The sequence below is a fragment of the Rhinolophus hipposideros genome (genome assembly GCF_964194185.1).
Source record: "Rhinolophus hipposideros genome assembly, chromosome: 13".
Taxonomy (NCBI): domain Eukaryota; kingdom Metazoa; phylum Chordata; class Mammalia; order Chiroptera; family Rhinolophidae; genus Rhinolophus; species Rhinolophus hipposideros.
The window spans coordinates 39,589,016-39,601,606 of NC_138059.1; the positions used below are offsets into that span (position 1 = coordinate 39,589,016).

The window sequence follows — 12,591 nt, forward strand, 5'->3', positions numbered from 1 at the left end:
AACTAGAATTCGAAGTGGAGCCTGAAGATGTGACTAAATTGCTTTAATTGCATGATAAAAATTTAACAAATGAGAAGTTGATTTTTTAGGAATGAGCAAAGAAAGTAGTCTATTGAGATAAAATCTACTCCTCATGAAGATTCTGTGAAGATTATTGAAATGACAACAAAGGATTTAGAATATTATATAAACTTAGTTGATAAAGCAGTGGCAGGGTTTGAGACGATTGACTCCAATTTTGAAAGTAGTTCTGTGGGTGAAATGTTATCAAACAGCATCACATGCTATAGACAAACCATTCTTGAAAGCAAGAGTCATTCGATGCTGCCACCTTCATTGTTATATTATTTTAAGAAATTGCCACAGCCACCCCAACCTTTAACAACCATCACGCTGATCCATCAGCTGCTAACAACATTGAGGATGTACTCTCTACCAGCAAAACAATTATGACTCACTGAAGGCTCAGATGATGGTTAGCATTTCTTAGCAATAAAGTCTTTTTTAATTGAGGTATGTACTTTCTTTTAGACATAATGCTATTGCATATCTAATAGGATATAGTATAGGATATACTATATATATATATATATATATATATATATAGTATAGGACATACTATATATATATATAGGATATATATATACTATATATATAACTTTTATATGCACTGGGGAACTAAAAAATTCACTTTATTATGATATTTGCTTTATGGCAGTGTCTGGAACAGACCCCACAATATCTGAGGTATGCCTGTAGTATCCTCTGGAAGTAAATCACCAGGGTTCAATTCCTGGCTTGTACTATTTATGTAACCTTGGACAAGCTATGTAATCCTTTATGACTCAGTTTCCCTTATTTGTAAAGTAGGAAAAATAATAGTACGTACCACTAAAAGTAGTAAGAATAAGATAATGCACAGGGCCTGGCATATAACAAACCCTCAATAAATGTTAGCTTTTCAGTTCGGGTTCCTGAGCTTGCCTGGCAAGGACCAAACCCTAGACTGTGGGGAATAATCAAAGTAAATGCTATGTAATCAATGAGCCTAGGTCTCCAATGTGACATCCTCTGTTTGACTATTTGAAACAAGTCACTAATATTTACATGAGTATGGTCTCAGATACATCTATATCTATCTATATCTATCTCTCTATCTCTATCTCTATCTCTATCTCTATCTCTATCTCTATCTCTATATCATCTATATCTATCTATATCATCTATCGTCATTCGACATTTCCAGCAACCCTAACAGGCATACTGTTATTATCTCCATTTTACAGATGAGGAAACAGGCATAGAGAAGCTAAGTAATTTGCCCAAGTGAGTAAATGATTGTTCTCACTCCAGGAACCACCTATTATTCACTTGTTAAACTACCTGTTCTTTCCTACAATCATATCATTAAAGAATGAGTATTTTGCAGTGAGAGGATTGAAGACTCATTTTTTTCTCATCTGTTACTGTTCTAAAGATGTGATTTCTGTTTTCTTAGTGAGCTTTGACTCCATCTATAAATGCATAAGTAGTTATAAAAAGTGGTGGGCTGCTTTGTTTTTTGTAAGTAATAAAATGAAATCAAACACAAGGTTGTTCATCAGCTGTTACAGAACAGACATTACAGAACATGCCTGTAACTGTGCTTTCCACTTCCCAATTTTCATGAGTGGCCTATCTGTTCTCATGTCTCAAAACACCAGAAGGTAGGAATAACAAGTTATTAATGTCTATGAAATTAAATAAGCATGCATTTATTAAGACCCCTGGGTGTTGGAATTGTATCTGGGGAATATCTAAGGTAGTAAAACTAACATTTCTGTGGCCTTTTAGAGCCAAAGTTCCTTTCAGAAGATGCTTACACTACACAAAGAAATCGCCAACTTTTCTCTGCTTTACATCTTTTTCCTTAACTCCTGGGAATGACAAACATTTGTCCAGTGTACTAAGGCAATTATTTATTGAAGCTACTTTTACAGCAAATGGTCAATCCCAAACTTTGTGTCGGAATCTGTCCTTTCCTTGGTGAGGCTCCCGGGTTGGCCGGACTCTGAGCATGCGCAGAAACTCAGCAAAGTCGGGGGCAGTGGGCACCTCCTTTCCCTGACAACGGGAAGCGTGTGAACGTCAGGGCGCGTGCGTAAACGTGGCCCAGGCGCTGGGGTGGTGGGTTACGCCTGGAGAGCGCATGGGCAAACTGTACGTCCGTTTGTCCGGAGCGGAGGGGAGAGTGGGCGCCATCTTCTAGGCTCTCTGCGGGCTCTCGTCCTGTTCTGGGGAGGCTGCTGCGACGAGGAGAGCCACCTGCCCCTGGCCTTGTGTGCCCAACTCGGCAGCAGTGGTGTGTGTTTATTGCCAAGTGCGAATCAGTTACCCTTGGGGCGTCGGGGGTGGGGAGGAGTTGGTTACGGGGACGGAAGAACAGGGAAAGGCGGGGCCGGCGGCCGCGCCAGGAGCTAACATAGCTTCTCCCGTTAGGGCACCCTCTTTTGCTAAAAACCGACTCTCCCGTCAGCCTCCATGTGCTGTTGTGTGTGCGCTTCCCAGTTTTCTTGAGAGTGAAGATCTCGAAGGATTTAATAGGTATTTCTTTTTCTTTTTCTTTTCTTTTTTTTTTTTTTTTTTTTGCTATGTCATCGTTGTTATTGGTGGCAGGAAAGCGCTCAAGGCCCGATTCTTTGGGCTTGAGAGGGGCCAAAGGGTTTCAGTTAGATTTGGGAGCAGTTCGCCCTGTGGCTAGTTAGGGTGGAATGTTTGCCTTTGGGACGGCGTGACGGAAAGGCACGGATGTTGGGCGGTCCAGGTTAATTGAAAGCTGATTTTGGCTGAAGGTCTGGCGACAGCATCGGATCGTACGTAGCGACTTTGGCCAGGCGTGCAAAAAGGAAGCTCTGACCCCTGGGAATCTGGACAAAGGCTTTGGGCTATAGAAGCGATGCCTTCGGATGATCTCCGTTTGAGGATGATGGATGTTATGGGAAATCCTGTGTCGTGTGGATTCGTCTTCATTTACAGTTCCTATTGGGGACTATGGCTCTTGTGTCGTCCTGCCTTTGGTTTTCCATCTACATTATAAGAGGATTAAAGGTCATCATAAAGAATAATTGTGGACGGGGTAGATTATTTTCTGAAGAGGAAACTCATGCGTTTTTAGAATTTAAATGTGCTTCATCATAATTTTTGGTTTTAAGAAATAGTCGCAGTTTTCACTCCCTCACCATGTCTGGAAAATGACTTATTGGCTAGTTAAAATCAAATGGGTCTGAAATAATACCTATTTAAATTTAGCCTCCCTCCAGTTTTCCTCTCAGGCTTGATAAGAGGATGCACACTTTGTATTGTTTAGTTGATAATGATCAAGTGGCATGAATCGTATACAATTACAGCAAAATTAAAATGAGGTTATTAATTTCGGTGACGACGTTAAATGAGCTTTTAAGGACCCACTTTTCTTAGGTGAGAAGTTGTAACTGATTACTGTCTTTAAGTTGACACAGTCGTGAAAAATACTTGTTGCATTCATAAGTAGAAAATTTTTAAGTGCAGAGTACTTGAGTGTATTTTGTGTGTTTTGCCTTTTGTGTAACGTGAGAATAGACTTTTTGGGGAATTTGCCTAAGGAAATAACATGTCAACCACAGGAAAAGTGCTCATTTTGAGCTGGTCTCATAGGTGGTCTCCTACCTGTGTTATTGTAGAGTGATAAATGGTACATTACCCTACTATCCAAAGGGCAAAAAAGTTTAATCACTCTTTTGAATTTGAAACACCCCTAACTTTTCTTGTAGATATATGTTCTTGGTAAATCCCTTTAAATTAAAAAAAAAAAAAAAGCAATTTTAGAAGGGAAAAATGATGTGCACCTTACATTGCATTCTAAAATAATTTAAAAGTAAAAAAGGAGCTAAGTCAATTTGCATAGGAAGGAGTCTTGGAACTTTAATGTGGAAAACTGTTCCAGAAGCCATTTATAGTTTTTGTTAAAATGTTGGTGTAGATACTGGTTTGTTGAGGAAACTAGGCTTGTACTCGATTGTTTTTGGTGCTGTGCAGACTTTTAAAAAAAAATACTTTTTTAGAGCAGTTTTTTAGGTTCACAGCAATATTAAGCAGAAGATACAGAGATTTCCCATATGTCCCCTGTCCCTACACATACTGTGCAAATATTTTAATAGTAAATCTCATTAATATTTTTAATATTTTAAATTACATTTTTATAGTAATAGTAAATCTCCATATTTTTAATTATCAGCTTGGCATTGACAATTCAGATGTGGAATGTGCCAAGAATTTCTTGATACCTTTGTTAGTTTAGTGTTAGTTTAGCTTGTAGTTTAAAAAATTTAATCTATGGGACCCCTTTTCAAAGGAAAATAAACCTTGTAGACCTCAAAGAATATGTCTTCAGACCCTACTTTGTGGAAAAGTGGTACTTATGTGTACGTACTAATTTAAAGCAACATTTATTTGCACATTAAAAACAAACTTATGCAAGAGAGTTGGACATGATAATGAGTTAGGTGTTTGGTCTTCTCATAGGTGGAAATGATAGAAAGTTTTTGTGAATTTTTTGGTGTTTTTAAATTGTCGTTTTAATTGTAGAACAGTTTTTTTTTAAGTGCATGTAAAATTTATATACAGTGAAATGCACAGATCTTAAAGATAGAATTAATTTAGCTTTGATAAATTTATACATCCACATAACCAATACTCCAATCAAAATATATAACATTTCCATCATCCCTGTCCTTGTACCGTTTCCAATTAATTTAGCAGATCTTAAAAAATTACTTGGTAAGACTATATTAAGTATTGTTAGTTTAGGTATCTCTGGAAGTGCTAGATGTGAATTTGCTTAAAAAAATACTGAGGTTTTTTTCAGTAGTTAATACTGATAGTCCCCACATATTCCAAATTAATGTGTGTTTTTTTATGGTTTCACTTTTTTACATTGCCATTGGGTTTCCTCAGTAGAACCCAGGACAGTTGTTTGAAATGGAATAAAATTATTAGCATAAGTAGATTCTATATTTATCTGAACGTTTTCTGTTTGCCTTGAGATGAATTTTAATAGTAATCATTGTAGGAGTTTACGGAGTAGTAGTTGAGTTTAAGGTAACTAGTTGAGATTTTTGATTTTAGGGATATTTTAGTATTTGCCTTAGTTATATGGGAGTCAGGAGATTTGGTTCCATGTTTGGAAGTGTGAGCTGTATATGTAGAACTTAAAATTGTATCCAGAACTTAAAATTGTATCTAGATGATAGCCACTGTTTGGATTTTGCTTTAAAAATTGGTTTTTGAATTTTAAATATTAGTGTTTTCATTTATGTTATCATTTTGAATGGTTGCCTTTTAAATTTGATTTGGTCTTATGTTTGAAATGGAGGAGAATTGCAAGAGAGTTGGGCATAATAATGAGTTAGGTGTTTGGTCTTTTCATAGGTGGAAATGATAGAAAGTTTTGGGGAATTTTTTGGTGTCGTTTTACTTGTAGAACAGTTTTTTTTAAGTGGATGTAGAATTTATATACAGTGAAATCCACAGATCTTAAAGATAGAATTCATTTAACCTTGATAAATTTATACATCCATGTAACCAATACTCCAATCAAAATATATAATATTTCCATCATCCCTGTCCTTGTACCATTTCCAATTAAGTTTATAGAAGTTTTTTTGTTTTTAAATAATTTGTAGATCTCTACTCGGAATTTGCACCTTCATTTTGCTGAGGGATGATTCATTTCCCCTTGGAACAAAGAAGACCACTTTGTAATGCCATAATTGTGATTCCTTATTGCTTCACTTTTAATAGGTATAATAGATATAATTCTAAAGTGACTATCCTAACCTGGCGTTGTTTAAAATCAACGGGTCTGAGGATTTTCATTTTCTTTCCACAGTTAAGTTGCTTTCACCGAATTAACAGGTCTCCAAGAAATTAAAAAAAAAAAAAAAAAAAAAAAGATAAGCTATACAGAGCTTAAGCCTTTTCACATAGCCTTGACAAAAAAATGTAAAGTAGAATAGTACATCTTAGGTACAAATGGCTTCTGCACTCTATGTCTGGCCAATGATGCACTAGTAGTAAGCAGTTTATTATGAGCAAAGATTATATACTGACCATAGATGGCTTTTATAAATATGTAAAATTCACAGTAAAAATTTTAAACCACAAAGTTCTATCTCATGTTTCAGTAGGAGATACGTTTCTTAGTGAGTCTGAATATAGTTTGGTCTTGTGAACCAGCAGCACTTCTCAGAGTTACAAAGATTTGATATGTTTCATGTCCATACTATATAGGATACGTGATATGAAAATGTATCTTCAAAGTAGTTGGTGTGTAGAAGGGAGAAAGTTTATTCCTTTTTTTTTAAGAATTAGATACAATCAATATTTTTGTGAACATGTATTTTGTTTTCATTTATAAATGCTGAAGAAGGTAGGAACCAAGTAATTATTGAACTTAGTTTGGGATAAGCTTCTTCAAAAATAAGACTTGCTATTATGTGTACCTTTTTGTCTGCAGGTCATTATTGCTGTGGTTTGAGCTCAGCATGGCTGTAGTCATCCGTTTACTGGGGCTTCCTTTTGTTGCGGGGCCTGTGGATATTCGTCACTTCTTCACGGGATTGACTATTCCTGATGGAGGAGTGCATATAATTGGAGGGGAAGTTGGGGAGGCATTTATTATTTTTGCAACAGATGAAGATGCAAGACGTGCCATAAGTCGTTCAGGAGGGTTTATCAAGGATTCATCTGTAGAGCTCTTTCTTAGCAGTAAGGCAGAAATGCAGAAGACTATTGAAATGAAAAGAACTGACCGCATAGGAAGAGAGCGACCAGCATTTGGGGCATCAGGGGTTGGCTGCTTATCTAATTTTGTTGAGGGTTTTAAAGAAGAAGCAAGTAATTCTGGATATGGCTCTCCGATTAATCAAGATGCTGGGTTTCATACTAATGGTACAGGACATGGTGAGTTAAGGCCAAGAAAGACACGGCCATTGAAGGCAGAGAATCCTTACTTGTTTCTACGCGGTTTGCCTTACTTAGTAAATGAAGATGATGTACGTGTCTTTTTCTCTGGTTTGTGTGTGGACGGAGTAATTTTCTTAAAACATCACGATGGCCGAAATAATGGTGATGCCATAGTAAAATTTGCTTCATGTATTGATGCTTCAGGAGGTCTTAAGTGTCACAGAAGTTTTATGGGTTCAAGATTCATAGAAGTAATGCAAGGCTCAGAACAGCAGTGGATTGAGTTTGGTGGTAGTGCAGTTGAGGGTGACATTCCTATGAGAATCGAAGAACATTCTCCACCAAGAGAAACAAATGATAGACATTTTCAAAAACAATCTCATTCAAAGTCTCCCAGAAGAACACGTTCTCGTTCCCCTCTCGGATTTTATGTTCACCTAAAAAATCTGTCCCTAAGTATTAACAAAAGAGATTTAAAAAATTTCTTTAGAGATACTGACCTGGCTAATGAACAGATTAGGTTTTTACATAAAGATGAAAGAAGAACAAGATACGCCTTTGTGATGTTCAAGACTCTGAAAGACTATAACACTGCTCTGGGTTTACATAAGACTGTTTTACAATATCGTCCAGTTCTTGTTGATCCAATTTCTAGAAAACAAATGCTGAAGTTCATTGAATGTTATGAAAAGAAAAGACCAGCGTCAATAGAAAAAGAGAGGCTTGGACATAGTTCACAAAAATATTCTCAAGAAAACTACTCTGGCCAGAAACTGTGCATATATGTAAGAAATTTTCCATTTGATGTTACAAAAGTTGAAGTACAAAAGTTCTTTGCAGGCTTTTCTCTTGCGGAGGATGATATTCACTTGCTTTATGATGACAAAGGAGTTGGTTTGGGAGAAGCATTGGTGAAATTCAAATCTGAAGAACAGGCCATGAAAGCTGAACGTTTAAACCGTCGAAGATTCTTGGGGACAGAAGTATTGTTAAGACTTATATCTGAGGCACAAATGCAGGAGTTTGATGTAAATATTTCCTTGCTGTCCAGTAAGAGAATGCAAGAACATTCACAGTCATGTGCTAAGGATGAAGGTTCCTATTCATTTGACTCAAATGATGCACCAGTGTACGCAGTGAGCCTTTCTGAAAACTTCCGGCATCAGCAAGAGGACTTGAGGCAACTGGACAATTTCAAGCATCCCCAGGGGGATTTCCAACAGTATGATAGGCCTCCCCCCGAAGACTTTAGACAATCCCCAGAGGATTTCAGGTGCTGCCCAGAAGACTTCAGGTGCCCTGGGCCTTCTGAGGAAGACTTCAGATGCCCTTGGGAGGAAGGCTTCAGGCACTCTAGGGAGGAGGACTGGAGGCTGCCACCTGAGGAGGATTTCAGGCGGCCTCCCAAGGACTTTAGGCGATCTCTTGAGGAGGACTGGAGGTGGCCCCCCAAGGAGGACTGGAGACGCCCCCCTGAGGATGACTTCATACGGCTTCCCCAGGGGGGATGGAGGCGACCACCTAAGGAGCATTTCAGGCGGCCGTCTGAAGAAGATTTTAGGCGACTTCCAGAGGAAGACTTAAGGCAACCTCCTGAAGAAGACTTCAGGCGGCCTCCTGAGGAGGACTTCAGGTATTCTCCTGAGGAGGGTTTCAAATGTTCTCCCGAGGAGGACTTCAGGCGGCCGGCCCTGGAGCGCTTCCGGAAGCCACTCCAGGAGCACTTCCGGCAGCCATCCCAGGAGCACTTCCGGCGGCTGCCCCAGGAGCATTTCAGACGGCCTCCCCAGGAGCATTTTAGGCGCCCACCTGATGAAGATTTTAGGGGTCCTCCTGATGAGGACTTCAGGAGCCCGCAGGAAGATTTTAGATGCCCTTCTGATGAGGACTTCAGGCGACTCCGAGAGGAAGACCTCAGGGAAGCTCTGGAGGAGGATACTAGACTTCCTGATGATTTTAGACCTCCTGGTGAGGAATTTAGGAACCCACCTGATGATTTTAGAACTCGTCCTTTTGTGAATTTTAGTCGCCCAGAAGGTGGCAAGTTTGATTTTGGAAAGTGTAATATGGGAAGTTTCCCTGAGGGGAGATTTATGTCTGATCCAAAATTAAATTGTAGTTCAGGTAGAGTAACACCTATTAAAGTAATGAATCTTCCATTTAAAGCTAACATTAATGAAATTCTAGACTTTTTCCATGGTTATAGAATCATACCTGATTCAGTTTCAATACAGTATAATGAGCAAGGATTACCTACAGGGGAAGCCATTGTTGCTATGATAAACTATAACGAAGCTATGGCTGCTATTAAAGATCTAAATGATAGGCCAGTTGGTCCACGCAAAGTTAAGTTAATTTTGCTCTAGAGAGTACTTCTAAATTCAGAGTTACCTCCCCACAGTATTGATGCACTAAAATGCATTTGTTTAAAAGTGTTTATTTTTAATTACCTAATGAAGAGAAACATTTTAGATTTGACCTGTGAATAGAACAAATGTAAAGAGTAGAATGTGAATCTGGTTTTCTTTTGCTTGCAAATTGCCGTTTACTTTTTCTAATTTAGAATTATATGTGCTTTTTTTTGACATTGGGGGAGAGGGCTAATTCCCTGAGTGCATTAATTTTTGTTGATGTCATGGTTAAACCTCAAGAACTGTATAAAGTAGAGCTGTATTGGGGTAAGATAACTTTTATATTCACTTTTGTTTGTATTCCGTAGTCATTCTACAGCTTTCACTCAAAATGTATAAGGAAATGATCAGTAACTGATCAGGTTTAGCATTTTCATTGCTAACTGCCTGCAGAATTAATGCCCTCTTCCTTGTCTGAAACATTGTATTAAGCCTCCCATTAATTATAAGTAATTTAAAATGAACTGACTGTGAACTTGAAACTTACTTATGTAAAAAGCTTAGGATATTCTTAGTTTCCATGTTCATAACTTGCAAAGTTTCATAAAAATAAAAAAATTGCAACTGAATAGACCAACTAATTAACTTTACTTGTATCTGTATAAAAAGAAAAAAGCATTACAGCTTCCTTAAGTTTTTCAACAGCTACATTAAACAATATTTGTGATATGAGGGACCAAACATTCTATAATACTAGTGTAAAGTGCTTAGTTCTATGGTTTCTTCACCATATTATCAACCAAACTGATAAGATTAATACAAAATACTTAAAAGACCAAAAATAAGAAAGTAATTATAGGTAGAAGGGGACTTTCAGGGTTACACTGGGAACACCTAATAAGTGGATATAATTTGTGTTTCTAGGAAGAATTTACTGCTATATTTTATTACGGTCTCATTTTTTAATTTCAAAACTTTGTATCAAAAGACTCAATAACTATAATTAAGACTTATGAGATTGCATTTGACTTGATATTCAACATTTAGTGTAGACATTTTCTAAATATTGGATCTATACCCATAATATTAAAGGCTAATAAATATTGGGCACTTTATTATGTGGTAGGCAGTATAAGCACTTTACATGCATGATCTCCATCTTAATATTTTTTAAGAACCATACAGTATTATTTACCTCTATTTCTCAAATGAGATAATGAAGTTTAGAGGGGTTAAATAACTTGCTTAAAGTCATAGCTAGTAAACCATGGAGCCATTTTCAACCCAGACTCACCACTGACCCCAGCTCATGCTCTTAACACTTTTGCCTACTAACTTTGTTAAATGGTATTTTTAATTTTAGTAAGACCAAGACCATGGTAAAAATATTTTCAAGAGTGAAGCATATTTTTTAAACTTTCATTGTTTTAAAAATAAAATTAGTATTCTCAAACGTTGTTAATAAAAGACAAAATAACTTACATGGAAATTGGCAAATGCAGCAAATCAGGGCGCTTTATGTCCCAGAGAGCCAGCTTACTAGCACACCACTAATTTCAAACACAAAAAAGAATAGTGTACTAAATCCTCATATACCCATCATCCAGCTTCAATAATTATCATCTCATAGCCAATTTTGTTTCCTTTCTCTCACTCCCAGATATATCAGGTACACTAAGGGCATATTGGTTCTTTAATACCATCAGTGCCATTTTAGTTACCTTAAACATTTTTGTCTAGAGGATATGTGAAAAATATAGATGTCTAGAAAGTAAACTTAATCCCATAACCAACAGGTAGGTAAGAATCATGTTAGGAGTGTACTTTATCACTTAATGAGAACAGTGTCACTTACTGAGAACAGTGTCAAGAGCAGTGGTCCATTTATCACCAATTAAGTGGTGACCCTGTCACCTCCATGTATTTTAAATGTTAGGTATCATTCATTCATTCATTCATTTATTTTAAAGATTTTATTGGGGAAAGGGAATAGGCCTTTTTATTGGGGAACAGTGTGTACTTCCAGGACTTTTTTCCAAGTCAAGTTGTTGTCCTTTCCGTCTTAGTTGTGGAGGGCACAGCTCAGCTCCAGGTCCAGTTGCCATTTTCTAGTTGCAGGGGGTGCAGCCCACCATCCCTTGGGGGAGTCTAACCGGCAACCTTATGGTTGAGAGGACGCACTCCACCCAGCTGAGCCATCTAGGAGCTCAGTGGCAGCTGAGCTCAAGGTGCCGTGTTCAATGTTAGTTGCAGGGGGCGCTGCCCACCATCCCTTGCGGGACTCGAGGAATTGAACTGGCAACCTTGTGGTTGAGAGCCCACTGGCCCACGTGGGAATCGAACCGGCAGCCTTCGGAGTTAGGAGCATGGAGCTCTAACCGCCTGAGTCACTGGGCCAGCCCAGCTATTATATATATTGAGATGCATTAGATACTATATGATCTGTAATTATACATGAATTAACTATATCATTTAATCCCAATAACCTTAATAACAAACCGATTCTGGAGATAAATAATGAAGCCTATAGGCTAAGTAACTGGTCAGGGTGGTTGCCTGATTTTTTACAAGAAAGCTAAAAGAAATTTTTATATTTTTAAAGGTGGTTACATTTTAAATGGTTATGTAAGTACCCATAATAGCCTTGCTTTTTGTCTCTTCGCCCATTTATTGTAAACATATTTACTGTCTAGCCTTTTAAGAAGTTTGCCAAACTGTCTGGTTTAAAAGAAACTTAATTTTCCATTGATGAAGGTATTACTATGTATAGTATTCCTTTTGTTCTTAAAATATTTCTTTGAGATAGGCAGATCATACATTTTTATATCAGAATTATTTACTGATTGCTTTATATATCAGATACTATTTTGATTTTACAGATAGGGCAATTAATGCTCAAGAGAAATGAGTTGCTATAGTAAGCAGCAAAAGAAATACTATAACCCTGGTTTTTCCATCTAACTACAACACCAAATTTAAATACTGAGAAAATAAAAATGCAATGATATCATCAGTTTAAGAATATCAAGTTATTGAGGATCTTTAAATGTTTTAAATATTTTATTTTGTTAATGAATATTTTATTTAAAATTACTAAAGTAATTTTATCAATTATATTCTCAGGAAGCAGTGCTTTGTTAAGAAGAGAACTATGACTAACAAAGTCAAAAAAAGCTTTCTAGAAAGTATTTTTCTGTTACAAATAGTTGCTTTTTGTTGTTTTCCCAAATTTTATAAATTTCTTAATATTTACGTGCCT

The 12,591-nt window shown here is 37.1% G+C and overlaps 1 protein-coding gene across 2 annotated transcripts; it reads left to right on the forward strand.

Moving 5' to 3' along the window:
• The first annotated feature begins 2,192 nt into the window (after positions 1–2,192).
• On the forward strand, positions 2,193–12,547 carry RBM12B (RNA binding motif protein 12B). 2 transcript variants are annotated; one of them, XM_081070297.1, is made up of 3 exons: positions 2,193–2,341; positions 2,479–2,583; positions 6,533–12,547. In XM_081070297.1, the coding sequence occupies exon 3, from the start codon at positions 6,561–6,563 to the stop codon at positions 9,345–9,347; it is 2,787 nt and encodes a 928-aa protein (XP_080926423.1). In that variant the 5' UTR covers positions 2,193–2,341; positions 2,479–2,583; positions 6,533–6,560; the 3' UTR covers positions 9,348–12,547. The 2 variants fall into 2 exon arrangements, with proteins under 2 accessions (XP_080926423.1, XP_080926422.1); XM_081070296.1 differs by lacking the exon at positions 2,479–2,583 and having other exon boundaries at positions 2,218–2,341.
• Positions 12,548–12,591: the final 44 nt, after the last annotated feature.